The sequence below is a fragment of the Heloderma suspectum genome, chromosome W, assembly GCF_057233095.1.
Source record: "Heloderma suspectum isolate Gila_16-S chromosome W, 16-S_ref, whole genome shotgun sequence".
NCBI classification, from domain to species: domain Eukaryota; kingdom Metazoa; phylum Chordata; class Lepidosauria; order Squamata; family Helodermatidae; genus Heloderma; species Heloderma suspectum.
In genome coordinates this window covers 59,285,025-59,304,323 of record NC_139475.1, presented here as the reverse complement: position 1 = coordinate 59,304,323, position 19,299 = coordinate 59,285,025, and the positions used below count along the sequence as shown (strand labels likewise).

Sequence of the window (19,299 nt, the reverse complement as noted above, 5' to 3'; positions counted from 1 at the left end):
GCTGTAGGGCCAAAACATCTGGAGGGTACCAGTTTGAGGAAGGCTGGGCTAGAGCAAGATGTACCCATGGTCTGATTCCCTATAAGGCAGCTTCCTATCTTCACTTTTAGCCAGAGGGGTCATAGCTCAGTGGTAGAGCACTTGGTTTGCACGTGGAAGGTCTCTGGTTCGATCCCCACCTCTCCAGTTCAAAAAGAGCTGAAGAGAGTGCCAGCCCAAGAGATTTTGCTGCTTGAGGGAAAGGACAAGATGGTGCCTGCTTCCATTCCATGTACAAAAGCTGACGGGACTGGCAGATTAATCTGTCTTCAGTGATGGGACAATGTTCTCTGCTGAACTTGAAGGCAGCAGGCTAACACAGGGGGTGAAGAGTAGGCTGCATGGCACACAGTTCTCTCCTTGAACACCTTGCTGCTGCATCCCAGCATCTGCCGCCTGAGACGACTGCCTCACTATGCCTAATGGTAGGGCTGGCCCTGGCTGGAGATGACCTCTGCCTGAAGAACCACTGTTAGTCAGAGTATAATCTACTGGGGTACATGGACCAATAGTCCATCCTGGAATAGTTTTACTATGTTTCTTGCGCAATCTAAATTTACCTCCCTCTGCTCCCTGGCCTTGATAACAGAGATGGTAGACAAAGGACAACAGTGGAGAGAAGCTCAGCATGAAAAGAAGAAAGGGGAAGAGGGTGGTGAAGGAAAAAGAAGAGATGGAAAGGGCTGGGAGAATGCCTGCGTGCTGGCTTGGTCTTTGTGAAAAAAGCAGAGGGTAATAGATTCATTCTTTGTCCTTTTACTCTCTCAGCAGTTACAAATGAGTCTGGCACTTGGGAAAGGGTAGTTGATCTTTACAGCCTGAAAGGTGAGGAGAGGTCAAAGGGATAGCTTTGTCTGAGAAAAAAAAGGGGTGGGGGAGTGAAAGTGTGCACATAAGCTGCTGAAAGCAAGGGAAACACACAGAAATCCAGATCAAGGCTGCAGTCCTATATTCACTTGCGCAGGAGTAAGCCCTGCTGAACTCAGGGGGACTTGCTTCCAAGTAAATGTGCATAGGATTGCCCTATCAAAGTACCTCCTTCTGTTAAACACATGTCCATCAGCCATATCAAATTTGGGGTTACCTAGTGAACCTGGAGGGGGGCGGGGGGCAGCTTGGCCTGAGTGGGTTTATTTGGGGTGGGGATGTCCTTTAGTCCAGTTCACAGAATTTCATTTTGTGTCAAGGGGGAAAAAACTAGAATACAGGACTGTTTCCAGAATGTCTTTAAATGATATTAACAACAACAACGACAATGACAACAACAGCAGCAACAACAATATTACTGTTGCTGTTATTGTTAACAAGAACAAAAACAACAACAATAATAACGCTGGAATCACCATAAGAGTCAGCATTTATGTGTATTTCTTTCAAGTAGTTTCATACCACTCTTCAATCATATCCCCAGGGTGCTGTAGAAATAGCACCAGCATTTTCATGGGATGTGCATAGTTGAATTGTGTAGCCACACATAACTTCTACAACTACAACTGTTACTACTTATAATGCTCCCCTGCACACACACACTTTCTTCAATATACACCCTCGTTTCTGCTATATACAACCAACCTGGCTTACAAAAAAATCAAAATGAAATTGAAAATGAAATAAAAAACCCCAAATTGTCAAATAGTAGCACTAAGTAAGATAACATACGAATTAGAGCAATCTCTAAAAGCAGCAGCACATCCAGCAGAGGCTGGTGGCTCTGACTTCATGGGGCTGACAATACACTCTGGGTTTCAGTCAGAACTCTAAAGGAGCTATCCAAGGTGGTGAACACCAACCCCCAAATAGGTTCAGCACCTTGGATAGCTCCTTTAGAGTTCTGACTGGTTTTGACTGACACCCAGAGCAGATTTCCACCCCACTGACATTGGAGCCACCAGCCTCCACTAAGCAAAGCCAACATTAAAAGTCTGCTGAAATAAAAAGGTCTTTGACAGACAGAAAGAAAGGCAGACTGGGGCTCTCTGTGGAGAGGGCATTCCCAAGTTTGGGTGGCAAAACCAAAAAGGCCCCACCTCATGGGCCCTCACATGACACAGGGCCAGAGCACCCATGTCATGCTGGGCTGTCAAACTGAGCCCCAGGACTCTCTTTCCCATGCTGCCGTGAGAAAGACGGAGGGGCACAGGTGTAGCCATGGCTTCTGCCATACCCAGAGAGGTGGAGTGAGTGGTGATAAAGCAGCCCGGCAATGAAGTGGCCAGGCTGTAACTCCCTCATGATCCACCCCCTCAGCCCACCCAGATTCCAGAAAATCAGAAAACAGCAGCCCCAAGCCTCTTCCTGTTTGCCAGCCACCCTGCTCACCTCCCTCCTGGTTCCATCAACAGGGCTTAGCTGCCCTGCCAGTTGTCACCTTCAGTTTGCAAGAATTCTGTTACCTGGGAATGAGGGTTTTTTTTTTTCCCTACACAAGGAGAAAGAGATCTTAACTATGGCCAAGGCACTCCTGAGCATGTGTAGAGGGCTTTGCATTGGGAATGGAATGCTTCCTGCCCTGCCCGGAGGCTGTGTATGTGTGTGTTCATGGGGATGCTGTAGAAACTAACATCCCGCCTGTCCACCTTGAGTTGCAATCTTGGTTGGCTGGCTTACCAGCATGAGGGCCAAGACATGAATGGAGGCCTGGTGCAGGCATAACAGGATACCATGGGAATGAGGGCTCCCGCTTCCTCTTCTGCAATCAGGGGGAGACTGGAAGCTTCCACTTGTAAACAAACTACAGTTCCCAGCTACATTGTTGCAGAAATCAGAGTGAGAGAGACCACGGAGTGAAGGAAAAAGAGTTTTTCTTTATTTAACGCGCGGGCTTTATGGCCAGAATAACTTCCAAAGTGCCAAAAGCCCCGAAGTACATCAGCAAATTGTTTTTACAGACATTATGACACATATGAAAAAGCTCTTCCACCCCCCTCCGTGTGGTTTTTCTGTATTCAGCATTTCCTCTTCTAGCACCATTGTTTATAGCCCAGGAAATGGGTTATAGGGCATGATAAGCAGAGAACATGATAACTCTCACCTTAGCCTTGTTGACAAGATAAGAAATTCCTGCATCTTTTCAGCTTGCAAAATGTATTTGAAGGAGAAAGAGCTCAGCAAAAACATGAGGCATGAGGCTACTTAGTCTGACCCTCCACCTTGCTACTACATTTCCCCCCTTAAATGCATAATTTCATTACAATTATAGCATTTTTGATAAGCGAATGCTCATAATAGTCTGCGAAGCACAATACAAAACTTTTTATACCATCAGCCAGTGCTGATCAAAGTGTTTGGTTTTCTTTGGGATCTGACCGTATGCCGGGCAGCTATTACCTGGCTAGCTGCAGTAGGGTCTAGTCCCCTTCTTCAATTCTCTCCAGTTGCAGGTCTGACCGTACGCTGGGTGGGCAGTCTCCAGGTGCGCTCACAGTAGGGTCTAGCCTGAGTTTTTTTACTGTTTTTTCAGAATGACTTTTAAAGGATTTTCAGCTACAGTCTACCCCCCCCTTTTGCTTTCTTGATTCATGTTTAATGTAGCTAGGGTTTAATTCCAGCTACCTTCACGGCTGTGGGGGTGGAAAGTATGACAGTTTTTGGTCTTCTCTACCTGGGAGTTAAAGGGTTATTTTTCACTTTTTAATCCATACTTTATCTCCTGGTTGGAAAGGATGAACTTCTGTGATGGGAATTGGGGCCTATTTTCTAAGACAAAGCGACGCTGGGCTTGAAGAACTTTGCCTAGTGCTTGGACCTCTTGTCTAAGGCTAACGTTTGCTTGCTCTTGATGCCGCTCCAGTGTCAATCATGAAGTTAATGTCATGGCCCCCCACAGTGGCGGTGACTAGGGGCTCCCCAGAGCCGAGATTAAGGGGGCCCGGTCTGTCTTATTTAAGACTTTTGGCTTTAGCGATTTTAATGAAGGGGCTTCTTTATACATTTTTATAGACCCCTGCTTTTGCCAGTTTGGTTGCCAACCAAGCTGTCCCCTCCCTCGCCCGTTCTGGCCTCTTTGGTTCTCTCCTTTGTGTATTTGATTCATTCCATTTGGTCATTCACTCCACCAATGTCCATCTTGTCTGCACTGGGCACACTGGTTCCTCTTTAGGAATCCCCTGCCTCTGCCAGGTCCTCTCTCATTCCCTCGTCTACGTCCTTTTGGTCCTCTACTTCTTTTTCGTCTTCTACCAGGCTGCTCCACTAACGCTGCAGCGAGCAATTCTGCCTTTTTGGCCATTCTTCTATCTTTCTTTTTCTCTTCTTTCTTTTTTTGATCCCCATTCACGTATACCTTCTGAGCTACTTTCAATAATTCCGTCAGATTATTTCCTGCAAAGCCGTTGAGCTTCTATCTGGGACCTCTGGGTCGAGGGGGGTATACTGGCGATAAGCCTCTAAAAGGCATTCTAAGTATGCTCCGGGGGCCTCGGTGGCATCTTGCAGCACTTCAGACACCTTGGTCATATTAACTGACTTCTTTATACCTGCCCTCATGGCTTTTAACAGCAGGGTTTTGATACTGGGTGAGGCGCTCTAGCCCCACTTGTGTTTTGGGATCTCAGCGAGGATTTTCTAGGGGCACTCTCTCTCATCTATTCTTGTGCATTTACATAAGTCTTGGGGGCTCCTTCTAGGGCAATCTGCTTTGCCTGCTGAAGGATCTGGCACCTCTCTTCAGTGGTAAACAAAGTTAACAGCAACTGTTGGCAATCTTGCCAATTTGGCATATGCGATGCCATGATACTGGAGCATAGCTCTACTAGCTCATGGGGCTTCTCCGTATATGAGGCATAATGGGTTTTCCAATTCAGTAAATCAGAAGTAGTGAAAGGTGCGTATGTGTAAGCCTGAACAGGTACATAGCGTTCTTCCGCACTTAGATCTGGATTGGCCACTAACTGGGTTATCTGTCTCAAGGGGAGCAAGGTTTGGGCTCCACTGTCAGTACTTCTCAATTGGTGGGCAACAGGCGGGTCTGGATCCTCGTCTTTTCGAGGAGGGTGTATCTTTGGCAGAGCTGGCATTTTTGCCAGACTCCCTACAAATGTTCTTTCTCTTTGCCTCCTGCCTCCTCCTCCTTCTTTTTCTCCCTTCTCCATCTGTCTTGGCTCGGTTGCTCAGAGATTGCAGAGGGGAAGCAACTGTCTGAACTAGGGAGCTTGTAAACACATTGCCAGTGCTTCTGCGTTTTTAATGGGTCGACATAGAAATTTTAATTTAAGCTATTTTAAAAACATTAAAAACAACAAAACTTTCTCTTTTGCAAGGAGAGAAGGAGCTAATTGACCACGATCCCCTCTCTTTTGCAAAGGTAAACTTAAAGCTACAAGGCAGTTTTAAACTCCATGGCTAAGTTAGGGGAAAAGCTCTCGGGGCTATCACACACACCTCTCTTTTCTTCTCTTTTCCCTCAACCTGGTACACGAAAGCAAACTGCCGAAACTCAGGACCCTTGGGGGTGATGGGCATCGCCTTATACTTGCATTTTTCAGGTAGCCGTTAATCTTCTTCGGGGAGGCGGTGGGGTGATTTGCAGGGCTTCAAAGGCAAGCTTCCCAGTTTGTTTGTATTTGTAAATCCCAAGCTCAAAACAGGACAGGATGGGGTACAGGGCGGCCAAATCTTTGCTTTGGCACGGGCAACAAATAACTCAGGTCAGCTTTCTTCGTTGACTTTCTCAAACAGGAAAACAGTCTTAATTTAAAGTTGTAACATCACTGACAGCGTCAGCCAGCCAGCTACACAGATCTAACTGTTTTTTAAGACAGTTACTCCAATATCTTCTTTTCTTCTCAATCAGGTTGGGTCTCCCAGCTTACACAGTTTATTGCAGCTTCCAGGAGCACGGTAGTAGCGTGATTTTGGCTTGGCCAGGAACATGCTGTCTGGTTTCTCGGTCTCTTCAGCACACACACTCAGGCAGTCCAACACTGGACACTCGAATCAGTGAGATTTCTTCATTGCAGGGAATCCCACGGCAAAAGCTTAATGGTTACGCTCTTCAGAAATCATATAGCTGATGGTCTACAGGCTCTATGAAATTCTAGGACAGTTCAAAGCTAAACATGGTTACCTGACAGAGATCTTCAACATGGTCTTTCCGCTTCATTCTGCCTTGGGACCGTCCTATGGTGCACTTTCCACTTGAAGAGGGGTCTAGCCTGTGCCCTGGGGGCTGATTCTTCATCTTTACTCCATTTTGCGCCTTCATCTTCTGGGTCTTCATTTTCAGTTTCCATTTCTTAGGGATTTCATCTCAATTAGGCGAGGTGATGATGTTGCACAACTCAGAACGTTGTGGGCAATTCTCCTGCCCCCCCTCCCGGCACACTAGGCTAACGGCTACTTCTTCGGCTTCACACTCCCACGCCTCGTTAAAAGCCAGGCTGTCCTGCAACATTTCTCTAATTAACAGCCTCAGATCTTGTTCTTTTCTCAGCTCAGCCTTGAGCTTTTGCTGTTTCCTCTCTCCATTCTGAATCCTTCTGCCCGACAGCTCCTAAAGCTGTCAGCAATAACTATGCTAGAGGTCTTGCACGCTGCTTCTCTTTCTTGCTGATCAGCCTGCATTGCAGATTATGTTTCAAACTTTCTACATAAAACTCTCTGCTTTATGCACCAGCCTTGTCTTTTCACTTGTCTTCTCTGCAAGTTAAACTCACTTACTTAAACTTTTCTGCCCTACACTAGTCCCAATGATGCACATTTGGGATAGCCTCTTTTTCCCCTTCTCTATCTGTCTGCCACTTTCTCTATCTCTCTGTCTTTCTCTACTTGTCTTTGCCCCTGTCAACCATTGGAAACCACACTCAATATCATTTGGAGTTGCAACTAACAGTAAAAACATCTGCAAATATCACATATATTTTATGATATCTAAGAAATCATAAAATATACACAACAAACTTTCTTTGCAATTTAACACAATGACTGGAAAACACTTCTTGCATGGTAGGGCATGATGGAGCAGATCCAGCAATCATACTGCTCTTCTGGCTGCATGCTCAGGGCCCGTCAAAATCAAGGGACGGGCACGCAAAGAGTTCTAGGTCTTTCTTTAGCCACGGGGGAGAGGTTCGGACTACAGAATCCTACGAGTCTATATAGGGAAACTGATCAGGGTGTCTAGGCTCTCCAATTACTACAGAATATGCACGGCTAATTTTACCGGGCTTTAAAGAACCCCCACTAGGCCATCCTACACCAAAGGAAGGCCATTCTACCTCACACAATGTTCGCAGCCGCTGGGGGTCCATGGGAGGGTCACCATAATCTCCACTGAATCCTTTTTTGAATTTTTTTTTTAACATACATCCCAAGGGGGTGCAAGTCTTGCTTCCCCCACCTCCCATAGCCTCCCACTTAAGATGAAGACGGACACAAAGAGGGAAGGGGATTGGTCAGCGAGTAAGGGGTCTCACTGGCCGACACAAGATGAATTTTTACACCATGCACTTTGCTACTGGCCTGGGCACCCGGACGATCAACAGTATGCGACAGAAACCGCAGTAGCCACTCACACAATCTTTTATCACTTCATTTATACGTTCCTGCCTCCCACTATCCCACTTTTTCCACTAGAGCAAAGCAGTTTCCTCAGCGCCTTGCTGAGTACTAGGGCTTGCTCAGGGAGTGATCAAGTCCCCCTTCCACCCCAACTGGATGGGTTCCCCTTGTATATGTATACTTACACTTGCCTTTCTCCTAAAGGCAAGGCCCAATTTCAACCTCATACAATTGCCTTTATCCTAAAGGCAGGGCCCAATTTCATCTTCATATACTTGCCTATATCCTGAAGGCTTCCAATGTGGGTTTCAACTCAATTGCAGCTGCAGTATGGGCAGGGCTCAGGTTCCTTCCTCCGCTTACTGGGGTTCTCTTGCTGCTCGCTGCCGTTTGGGCGGTCCCGGCGCAGACTTTCTCCCGTTCACCTGACAAAAAGGTTGGTGGCGCCAAGAAAGGGAGGCGTGCGCCGAGCTCTCCCTCCCAGCGCAGCGATTAAGAGCAGGCAACTGCCACCTCTCTGTCTCAGAGCCTGCCACATCCGAGTCACGGCACCATTTATGTTGCAGAAATCAGAGTGAGAGAGACCACGGAGTGAAGGAAAAAGAGTTTTTCTTTATTTAACGCGCGGGCTTTATGGCCAGAATAACTTCCAAAGTGCCAAAAGCCCCGAAGTACATCAGCAAATTGTTTTTACAGACATTATGACACATATGAAAAAGCTCTTCCACCCCCCTCCGTGTGGTTTTTCTGTATTCAGCATTTCCTCTTCTAGCACCATTGTTTATAGCCCAGGAAATGGGTTATAGGGCATGATAAGCAGAGAACATGATAACTCTCACCTTAGCCTTGTTGACAAGATAAGAAATTCCTGCATCTTTTCAGCTTGCAAAATGTATTTGAAGGAGAAAGAGCTCAGCAAAAACATGAAGCATGAGGCTACTTAGTCTGACCCTCCACCTTGCTACTACAACATCAACCTTTGAAACAGGTTTGTTTAAACTCTAGTTAGTGAACTATCTGGGATCAGAAACCACAGCTTGATCCTGGCTTGTTTGAACCAACTGGAGTTTAAACAACCCACAGTTTGCCAAGGCTGGATGTAAAGGGAAACTGTTCTTTTTTTAAAACCAGAAGAGAAGAGAAGAAGTGAGTGAGCATGAGGTTCAGGGAGGTTTGTTCCTGTAATGGAAAACCACATTTTCCCATTATGTTTGGGGAAGGGCTGTAGCTTTGCATGCAGAAGGTCGCAGGTTCAATCCCTGCTGTCTTCAGGTAGGGTTAGAAAGACTCTTGCCTGACATCCTGGAGATCCACTGCTGGTCAGTGTAGACCAGGGGTGGCTTTCCAGATTTTCTTTTCTTTTTTTTTATATCTTACCTGCTTTTCATGATAAAACAATTCCCAAATCAGGGTGGCCAGCAATAAAACACAGTAAAAATAATACAACATTGACACATGTAGTTGGGACTACAACTCCCATCAGTCCTAGCTAGCACAGCCAATAGTGAGGAATGATCGCAATTTCATCCCAACAGCATCTGGAGTGCCACACGTGCCCCATCCTGGATTTAGACTATACAGAACTAGATGGACCAACAGTCTGACTTGGTACAAGGCACCTTCCTATGTTCCTATTTAAAACCAGCCCTTTATTCAGAACCATGAGGACTGGAAACTTACTTTAATTTTAGGGGAAGGGGCATAGCTCAGTGTCTGAGCACCTGCTTTGCATGCAGAAGGTCTTAGGTTCAATACCCAGCATCTGAAAGCTGAGAAAGGACCAAATGTCTGACTAGTTGGAAGGCAGCTTCCTAGGTTCCTATTTATTTTATTATTTTTATTTATTTTAGAATCATGAGGACTGTAATTTTAACGTTATTTTTTTGAGGGAAGGCCCATAGCTCAGTGGTAGAGCCCCTGCTTTGCATACAGGAGGTTCAACCCCAGCAGCATCTCCAGGTACAGCTGGGAAGTCTTTCTAACTGAAATCCTGGAGTGATACTGCCAGTCACTGCGCACAAAATTCAGCTGGACAGTCTGACTCCGTACCAGGCAGCTTCTTATGCTCTATGGACCACAAGGACTCCCTCCAAAATGGTACCAGCCACCACCATGATCATGTTCTTAAAGGGCAAAATGATGCATGCGTTCACCAAATTCTCACATCAGCGCTACTGCCAAATCAGCCACCATGCGCTTAGTGACACAAGAATGGCAAATGGTGTCCAGCAGGAATTTTATTTCCTCCACCCTACCATCCTCTCATCCTCCAGTTCTGGCAACAATCCAGGAGGATAAAAATTCCTCTCAAGCCGGTGAAACCCTGGCTGGGTGGCAACCTTATTCACTAACCAGAGAGCCATGCCAATTAACAGACAGCCTATTGAGGCCTAGCATGGGAGGGAACCAGCTGTGACAGGGCCTCATAATGACAGCTGGTCAGGGTGACCTGTCAATGGGTCCCCTGCCCACCCCCTGGGGTGACACTCCCCTGTTTGCCAGCACCCAGTGGAGTTGCTCCAACAAGGCACACAATGCATGCCTCAGGCCCCCCACAGACAAGTATTCATCTGTGGCCTGGCCAAACACCAGGACCACGCAAGACTTCTGCTCTTCTTCTCCTTTTTCGAGATTACGTTTGTTGTGTTATCAAAGGGTAATTTTATTTCAATATTTATTCATTAAACTCACATCAGCTTCATTATTTGTTAGGACTACTTATTCATTTTACTATCATTAGATCTTGAGCTCCTACATAGGTAATTTTATTGTAGATGTTCCATAAGCATATCTGTTATAGACTAAGAATGATAATTAGTGAATCCCTTTGTTTCTTTAGTGATTTTGATTCATTATTATGTATGTTCTTCTTTTTGTTGCCTTTGTTTGGTTAACCTTATTTTGAAATAAAATAAAATTTCATGAAAAAAAGAAAAAAGAGGTTCAGAGCAGGGCTTGCGATCTCTCCCTAGGGAGAGCTGACAAGCCCTCCTTTTCCAGACGGGTGTTGAACAAAAAGCTTGTTTTATCTAGAAAGCATTTTATTTTATTCTACCTGTTACAGAAATGTCAGTTGTAATATGTCTGTTATCGCATGGTTTTATAAGCTAGGCTATGTCTATTCTACTACCTCTGTGTGAGATTGCCATGCTGACAAAGACACAGCGCCTTATCAGAGACTCAGGAATGCCAAGAATGTATTTATGTTAGAGAACACAACTATCTCTCTGCTGCCTCTCTCTGCACATGCCTAGGTATGTGAAAGGTGTTGTCTGTTTCCTGTCTCCCTTTCAGCTAGACAAAGTGGTAGGGAGCAGGCGTAAGGCAGCCCCCAGAGACTTGCCGATATAAACGTTTGGATCACATCACTTGAGTGTGACCTTTGTTGGAGCGTTCGCCCTGAGGGTTGCCTTATTCTGCAGAATAAAACCGTGTTGGACCAGACCTCTGCCTCCTCTCATTCTTGGTAAACAAACTGAATGTGTCTACCAGGGATAGAGTAGGATTTTTGTATCATACCTACCTACCTAATTACACACATAGTTTTTGTCCTGCTGCATTTTAAACTCTGTCTCTCTCTCTCACTCATTCACACACTTTTTATGTGTGTTTTATTGTTAGGAAAAGGCCATAGCTCCTATGTTCCTATTTAAATGAGCCCTTTTATTCAGACCCATGAGGATTGGTGTCTTGATTTTTACAGGAGGGACTGGAGCTCAGTGATAGAGCTCATGCTTTGCCAGCAGAAGGTCCCAGCTCAATCCCCAGCTTCTTCAGGTAGGGCAGGAAAATTTCTTTCCTGAAACGTTGGAGAGCCGCTGCCAGTCAGCCCTGGTTAGTGCTTGGATGGGAGACCGCCTGGGAATCAGGCTTCCTGCACTGAGCAGGGGGTTGGACTCGATGGCCTTGTAGGCCCCTTCCAACCCTATGATTCTATGGAGGTGGGTGGAGGGAAAATACAAAATGTGGCCTGTCCGTTTCTTGGTATGCTTGACCTATGGGTCAGCCACTGTGATTTGTCAGTGGTGACAACACTGGGCTAGATGGACCATGGGTCTGATTCTGCATAAGGCAGCGTTTTATGTTCCTATGTTTAGGGGAAGGCCTGTCACTTATTGGTAGAGGACCTGCATTGCATGCCAAAAGTCCTAGGTCCAATTCTGGGCACCTCCAGTTAGAAGGATAAGGTGGAGCAGGTGGCAGGAAATATATTCATATATATATATATATATATATATATATATATATATATATATGTCCATGTGCAAATTCAGAATCAGACAAGGCAAGAATTCTGTATTTACTGATCATTACCTGCCCTAAGGAAGAGTGGGGGGGGGGGGAGGATTTTATAGTCAAAGAGTGGGGTAAACATGAAATAAAGAAATCTGCAGAGCTGCTTTCTCTATTCCTGCTCCTCAAAACCACAAATGGGGACTGGGGGAAGAAAATATTGAATTATGACTTTTATGGTGGGCTAACACTCCTCAAAAGTCCCCAATGAGACATGAATGCCCAAATCCCTTCTCTAAGGCTGCAGTCCTCTAGACAATCATATAGTCAGAAGGGACCTCACAGATAATTTAGTCCAACCCCCTGCTCAATGCAGGCTCTGCGCTGCAGGGTGCAGCTATAGTATCCCTGATGAGACAGCCCTCCACTCTCTGCTTAAATCCCTCTGGCAAAGGAGAACCCACCATCTCCCAAGGCAGTCACTTCCGTTGCCAAACAGCTCTCACTGTTTTCTGGGAGTAAGCACCACTGAAGCCAATGGTTTTGCTCTAAGTATGGCAGCCACTCAGCCCGATCCTAAGTGTGTTAAATTCAGACTTAAGTCCCACTGATTTCAATAAGCACAATGAGAATGGCAGCCTTATACCCACAAAACAAAAACACTCAAGTCACATTTGCACCTGCCCAGTTTCAGGATTTTACCTCTGAGGACAGTGAGTTTGGCATTGACAGTGATTTCTGTGACGGAATTCTGGGCCACGCACTCGTAAATGTTTTCGTCCCTGGGGGTGCGGAGGGGCTGGATCCGCAAGACGGCACCAGCACCTTCGTCAAATTCGATTGTCTGAAGTGGGGAGAGGCAGAGAGAAGAGGAATTAAAAAAGATGAAGTGTTTAAGGCTGGATGTCACTTTCTGCTTAGTAGTTGTCTTGTCCATGGTAATTACTTCCCATACATTACTATACCAAGTCAAGAGTATTTAAAAATGTGGAAGGGAATAAAACAAGAAGGATGAAGTGAAACTTGCTGTACGCATGCAGTAGATCTTTTTGCTATTTCCAGCCAATTGCAGTGGATCTCTAACAGAGACTGACCTGGTTCACACAACACGGCAATCCACACTCAACCCAGACTCAAGGCTGAGTATGGGTTGAGTGTGGGGTATCGCTGAACCATGGGTTGTTGAAACGTAGGTTCTTGTGGAACCCAGCCGCCTGAACAAACCATGGTTTGTTAACCATGAAGAAACAAGGAATCCAGCAACAAACCATGGATTCTCTTTGTGGGCTGTTTGTGGTTAACAAGCCATGGTTTGTTACCATGGGTTCACACAACACAAGAACCCACATTTCAACAACAACCCACCCTCAACCTCAAAAATTTAAGCACTTCCGTCACAAACATTTGCATGTGCATGTGTGTCATTTTATTACATTAATATCCTGCCAATCTGCCAAACAGCTCAGCATGTTCTTGCCATTGCGCCACCCTTTAACTTCACAACAACCCTGGGAGGTAGGCTGAGAGACAGTGACTGGATGATGGTCACCCTGTTTGCTTCACATTAGGCACTGATAGATCTGTCACGGTCAATTTTGTTCAGGGTCTTGTTTCTCCAATGCTTTGCTCTGCCTCAATTCTGGATTGGATTGCAATTAAAAAAAAAACAAAAAACTGGATGGAAATTTGTCTGCTTTTCCTTGCATTTTTTTAACTCATTTTTGAACTCATTTTCCCAAAATATTTGCATTGTTGTGCACACATTTACAAATGTATGCATCCCTCTGTCAGTATACATTTTCTGGAATGCTTTTTTTGGTAACTGCATCGTAAACTTTGAAAATGTACTGATTTCAGCGGCAAACCACATTCTGCTTTGTGTTTAGGTTTGGGAGGTAGGGATTTGGTAAGTCACATTGAAATGTGAACTAGACAAATTTTTCACCCACCCCTACTTCACGATTGAATGAGGATTTGAACCCATGTCTCCCTATTTCAATATCTTCCCCCACCCTGGCTCTTCCTTGCAACCCATAGATTGATTATATTTAACGGGTAAAATCCAACCTAAGCCCTACTTAGAATAGACCCACTGAAATGAATGAGGCTTAGGGCACAATCCTATGCATGTTTAGACAGAGAAAAGGCCAGTCACCTGCAAGTCTGGCTGGGGAATGCTGGGAGCTGTAGGCCTTTTCTCTGTTTAAACATGCATAGGATTGTGCCCTTAAGGACTAACTTAAGTCCCATTCATTTCAATGGGTCTACTGTAAGTAGGACATCTGGTTGGATTTTGCCCACTGAAGCCTATAGGTTCTTCATTCTCTTCTACAGAAACTGCTTACCTCAAACCGCTGTGAATTCGCCTTCTTCCCCTTCTTGTTCCAGATGACTTGGGGCTTTGGGTCTCCTGTTGCTTGGCACACGAAGGATGCCACCCCTCCTGAGACCCCAATCTGGTCCACAGGATTCTTGATAAACTCTGGGGGACCTTTACCAGCAAGAGGGGAGGAAAGAGACAGGAAAAGGGGGAGAGGCTTATTAAATACGCTGAATGGTCGATGAACAATATTTAACATTTTTCTTTGAAGAAGCATTTGACTCTGCTGTTGCTTGATTTTACTGATCGACTGTTATCCGCCCCCCCCCCCCCCCGGCCTTGTTTCATGGTCACATTAAAGTGTGACGCAGCGTTGGGGAACTGCTTTTTTTTACTGGGAGACACACAAAATGCCCCACAAAGCCTTGAGAGATAGCTGCAGGGGAATTGTATATGCATGGATGGCTTATCTCTACTTCACTTCCTTCCCATTCTAGGGATGTTGGAGAAATTTGTTTGTGGGGGTGGAGTTCGACACATTTTCCTAGGCTCAGCCCCCTGGATTTCATTTCAGTTCCTGCTGCAGTGTGCAACTTGATCTGCAGTGAGTCAAGCCAGTTTGCAGATTTTCTGGGAATTTATGCATTTTAGGGGGAAGGTTCTGCCATTTCTGCTAATTTCAGAGTGATTCACACAAATTACCGCCAAATTTGCACAAACTGCAGACCCCCCCTCCCCGGCGTGCAGAAAAGTTCCCGGAGTACAGGGAACAGCCTGCTGCTTGGCTCGCAGACACAAAGTGAGACCTACATGGTCCTGTCAAGCCAAAAAAGAACCATTTCCCAATGACTGACATCCTTATCTTATTCCCTTCTGTGTACATGTATGGCAGGAGTGGGTAACCTGTGGCCCTCTAGAAGTATGTATACTTATTTATTTTTACATTTATATCCCACCTTTTTCATTCAAGGAGCCCAAGACAACGTTCATGATCCTCTTTCTCTCCGTTTCATCCTCACAACAACCCTGTGAGGTAGGCCAGGCTGAGAGTCAGAGACTGGCCCCAAATCACCCAGTGAGCTTCATGGCTGAGTGGGAACTAGAACCTGGGTCTCCTGAGTCCCAGTCCAACACTCTAACCACTATGCCATGCTGCCTCTCAGTATGGTTGGGCTGCAATTCACATCATCCCTCACTATGGCTATGCTGGCTAGTGCTGATGGGAGTTGTAGTCCAACTACTTTTGGAGGACCAGAACTGGTCCACCTAATGTATTGGATAGCAGGGGTGGTGGTGCTGATGGCCCCTTTTTGCTGTAAAAACCACCTTGGCCTGCATCACACTCAACAGCTCCGTGTGTATAAATACGCATTGCACGGCTGTGCGAGACCCACCATTCCCCAAAGGATGACAGAAGGTGGCTTTACGATTTGCATCATGGTGTGCTGTGTGTGTGTTTTAAAATACAGAACAACCACAAAACTTTGAGCACAGCTGTCTGTGGCACTGCTATTTAAATGTTTCTGTAATTTTTCAACTAACAAGACAGAAGGAGACTGGGCTGGGAGAAGGGCAAGGAGTGTGGCGGAACATAAAACAGCGGGAAGCGATCCTTTCCACCTGGTTTGGCTCTGCACAGCTTGGCACGCTGGCCCCCATGCTAAATGTGTCCCTCCAACATCTGCCCCACATCGTGGTCCACCTGATGCAGATGCAACATCACCCAAACTCCTAACCATGATGGGGAGACTAGTGTCTCCCCCCCCCCCCGCACTGTATTTACTCACTTCTTTATACCTGGCTCCCCCAACCTGGCTCCCTCCAGATGTGTTGAACTCCAGTTTCCAATGGCCCTGCTTGCTGGATATGATGGGAGAAGTAGAGCCAGGTCAGGGAAGTGCAATTCCCTTGCTAGTGGGCCGCTGAGCATGTGAGATGAGTCAGAGGTCGATAGCGCAGCCTCAGCACATTCCATGCTAGCCAAGGCTAGTATCTTGTCAGGGCCTAGGATGTGCCTGGGAAGTGAGGCTCTGTTTATGCCGAGAAGTTGAGCAATGTGCCAGATGTTTCCTGTTTGCCCCTTCACTGATAAGAATTGCTGTTCTTGCAGTTAAGAAATGTCTGCTCGCTAACCAACAGTTTTTGTAAATGTTGCAAAGTCTGTACTAATCTGGAAGTTGTCATATGATAAGGAAAATCTTGAGTAATGATATATGCTAATAGTATGCTGTACTGTGATTGGCCATTGGGCTACATTTTGATTATATGAACCTAAAATATATAAGTGTGTGTTTGTTAGAGGAGGGTTGTTGTTCCCACCTGTTGGCGTTCAACCTCATGCACGAATAAAGGAGTGTTTACTCAACCTCAACCTCCAGCCTCATTCCTTATTGAGTGGAGAACCCGACAGTTTGGTGTTAGAAGAGGGATGGATGGCACTCCCGGGTGGTTTGCCTGTGAGTGGGGTTTTTGAACACCAGTCAGCACTCATGTCTTCAAGAGGTAAGAGATCCTAATTGTAAAATCTCCTGGCACTTCAGCACCTCGTGCACAGCGTGGGCTACTGCAGGCAGTTAGAGTCATCATTTCCCCTTTAAAACAAATTCTTTGGGAAATGGTTTAGTTATACATGTTTGGATTTTAAGGTTGACTATATTGTTGTCTGGTTTTTTGGCTTTCAAGTGTGTGTGTGAGTGATTGTGTGCCCGGAAGACAAAACACTGCTGTGGCGAGCCCCACAAAGCTGTGACCTGTGGTATGTGAGCTGACACCCGGGTTGAAAGAGACTGACCTAGGAAGCAGTTCCCTCCAAGAACAGGCTCCTAAACTAAGCCAGGTGGGTGAGTCTTTCTTTTGATGGTCCTAGCCTGATAGCTCAGTTGGGCTGCCAGCTGTGGAGAACTAGGCTGGAACTCTACCATGGGGACCTCGCAGTCAAAGAGATGGCCACCTGGTTCGCCACTGGTGCAAATGGTTAAAATAGTCAACCGAGGAAAATGCGGATTAACTGTAAAGCGCATGGCTTTTCTTTGTCATGTTTAGAATAGATTTACTTATGAAAACCCTACATTGCAATGGCCTGAAATAGGTTCTTTTGATTTGGCAAAATTAAATTATCTAAAAGGATTTTTAGAGAATCCTAAACCCTGACAGATGGATTACTGGTATTTGTGGAGAGATGTGGCCGATAGACAAAAATTGGAAGGCCAATTAGCCAGTCAGGCTGTGAAAGTAAAAAAAAAAAATAGAACAACAGTTGAAAGACATGTCTGTACTTGCAAAAACTGAGGGTGAAGCAAAATGTCGAGATATGCTGCCTCAGAGAGCCTCTGCTCCCCCTTATGTGCCCTTGTATTATTATTATTATTATTATTATTATTATTATTATTATTATTATTATTAAATTTATTAATCGCCCATCTGGCTGGTCACCCAGCCACTCTGGGCGATGTACAGCGTACAATAAAACAGTTTAAAACAATAAAATTCTACAGTAAAAACATTTTCTAAAATACCCTAACCCACCTCAAATGCCTGCCTGAACAACCACGTTTTCAACGCATGGCGGAAGCTCGTTAAAGAGGGGGCATGGCAGAGTTCCCTAGGGAGGGAGTTCCACAGAGTGGAGGCCACCACAGAGAAGGCCCTCTCCCTCGTCCTCACCAGCCTAGCTGTCCTGGCTGATGGGACAGAGAGAAGGCCATCCGAGGCTGATCTTGTTGACCAGCCTGTCTGGTGTTGCTGGAGGCACTCCTTGAGATAGGCTGGGCCAGAACCACATAGGGTTTTAAAGGTCAAAACCAACACCTTGAATTTGGCCCAGAAAACAACTGGTAGCCAGTGCAGCTCCTTCTGTGTATCCTTCTTTGCCTAACTGCTCCCCAGAGACTGAAGATCTTCTCGATCTTTGGTCTCCTTCTGTCTGTTCACCCCCACTTCTTCCCCCTCCACTACCTGCGGTAGGACAGGTTCCGCCGAGAGCAGCTCCTGCAACTCCATCTGTATCTCCTCCCGCTACTCACTCTCTCAGCTCTACCATAATTTCCCCGCCTGATCTGTCACCCTATCATTCTATGAGTACACTGTTACCTTCACTCTCTCTCCCTGACCTATCCCCTGCTGCTGTTCGGGCAGCAAACGATCTTGCGAATCTGTCCCTATCACAATTAAATAAATGTCTCTGCGAGAGAACCAGAAAGAAGGGATGGGTTGTAACAAGACTGGTTGAAGAAAAGGGGAAAATAAAAGCTGTTTTGCAGTTACAAGATCCCCAGACAGGGCGGGGGCGGACAGCAGCAGTCTCCCTGAGTGCCAAGTGGTTCCCCCCTCCCGAAGTTCTGCCACCTGAAATGACAAGTGCCTCGCTGTTTCCGCTCCGCATGTTTCCAGGCCCCACTGGAGTGGGGCCTCAGAGAGTTCATGTTCCCTGGAGTGTAGCAGATTTAAATGGACTGAAGAATCTGCTCCCTTCACCTCGAACAAATCCCCAAAAGTTCCATGAGGAATTGGAACGCATGTTTGGCCTCTACAATCCCACTCATCAAGATGCTGAGTGGTTTCTCTGAGCAGCTTTGCCAGCCCATGAGGCTACCCTCATTTTCCAGCAGGCTAGAAGAGGGACTGGAGATGAGCCTCATCATGGAGCCAGATGACCTGATCCACTTCCAAGAGTGCCTGAAAATGAATTGGACCTGCAGGCATTGAGGCACCACCAGGAAGGCCTATTGAATGCAGTTCGTGAAATATTTCTAGTCACAGTGGATTGGTCCAAGGTCCAAATGTGTAAGCAGAAGCCAGAAGAATACCCAGCAGCCTTCTGGTCCCGGTTTTCAGAAATCTTTCGGCAGGCGACCCGACTAGACATCACAGAAGACCCCAACCGGCAGTTGTGCGTGACCAGTTGGATTGACAGAATGACCCCTGATATGGCCAAACAATTGAAGGATAAGGTGATTGGGTGGAAAGGACAAGCTCCAGTCGCCATCCTTGCAGCTGTCGCCCAGTTTTGGGAAAACCAGCAAAAAGAACGTGACAAGAAAAAGGACCAGAAAACCCAATTGATCGCCCTGCAATTGGCCCAACTACAGCATCCATCCAACCAACCAGCCCATCCTGCCATCAACCTCACACCTCCCCCAGATGTGAACAGGTCAAAAGCCTTCTGGCCTGTGTCATTACTGCAAAAAACCTGGGCACTGGAAAAATTAATG

The 19,299-nt window shown here is 46.1% G+C and overlaps 1 protein-coding gene across 1 annotated transcript in view; it reads right to left on the bottom strand.

Annotated features, from left to right (window-relative positions):
* Positions 1-18,726, bottom strand: part of LOC146334064 (receptor-type tyrosine-protein phosphatase S-like) — a 256,868-nt gene extending 238,142 nt beyond the window's left edge. The window contains 3 exon segments of the mRNA XM_084824914.1: positions 12,472-12,613; positions 14,115-14,319; positions 18,563-18,726. Of these exon segments, the coding sequence (XP_084681040.1) occupies positions 12,472-12,613; positions 14,115-14,319; positions 18,563-18,726 (511 nt within the window).
* Between the last annotated feature and the right edge of the window lie 573 nt (positions 18,727-19,299).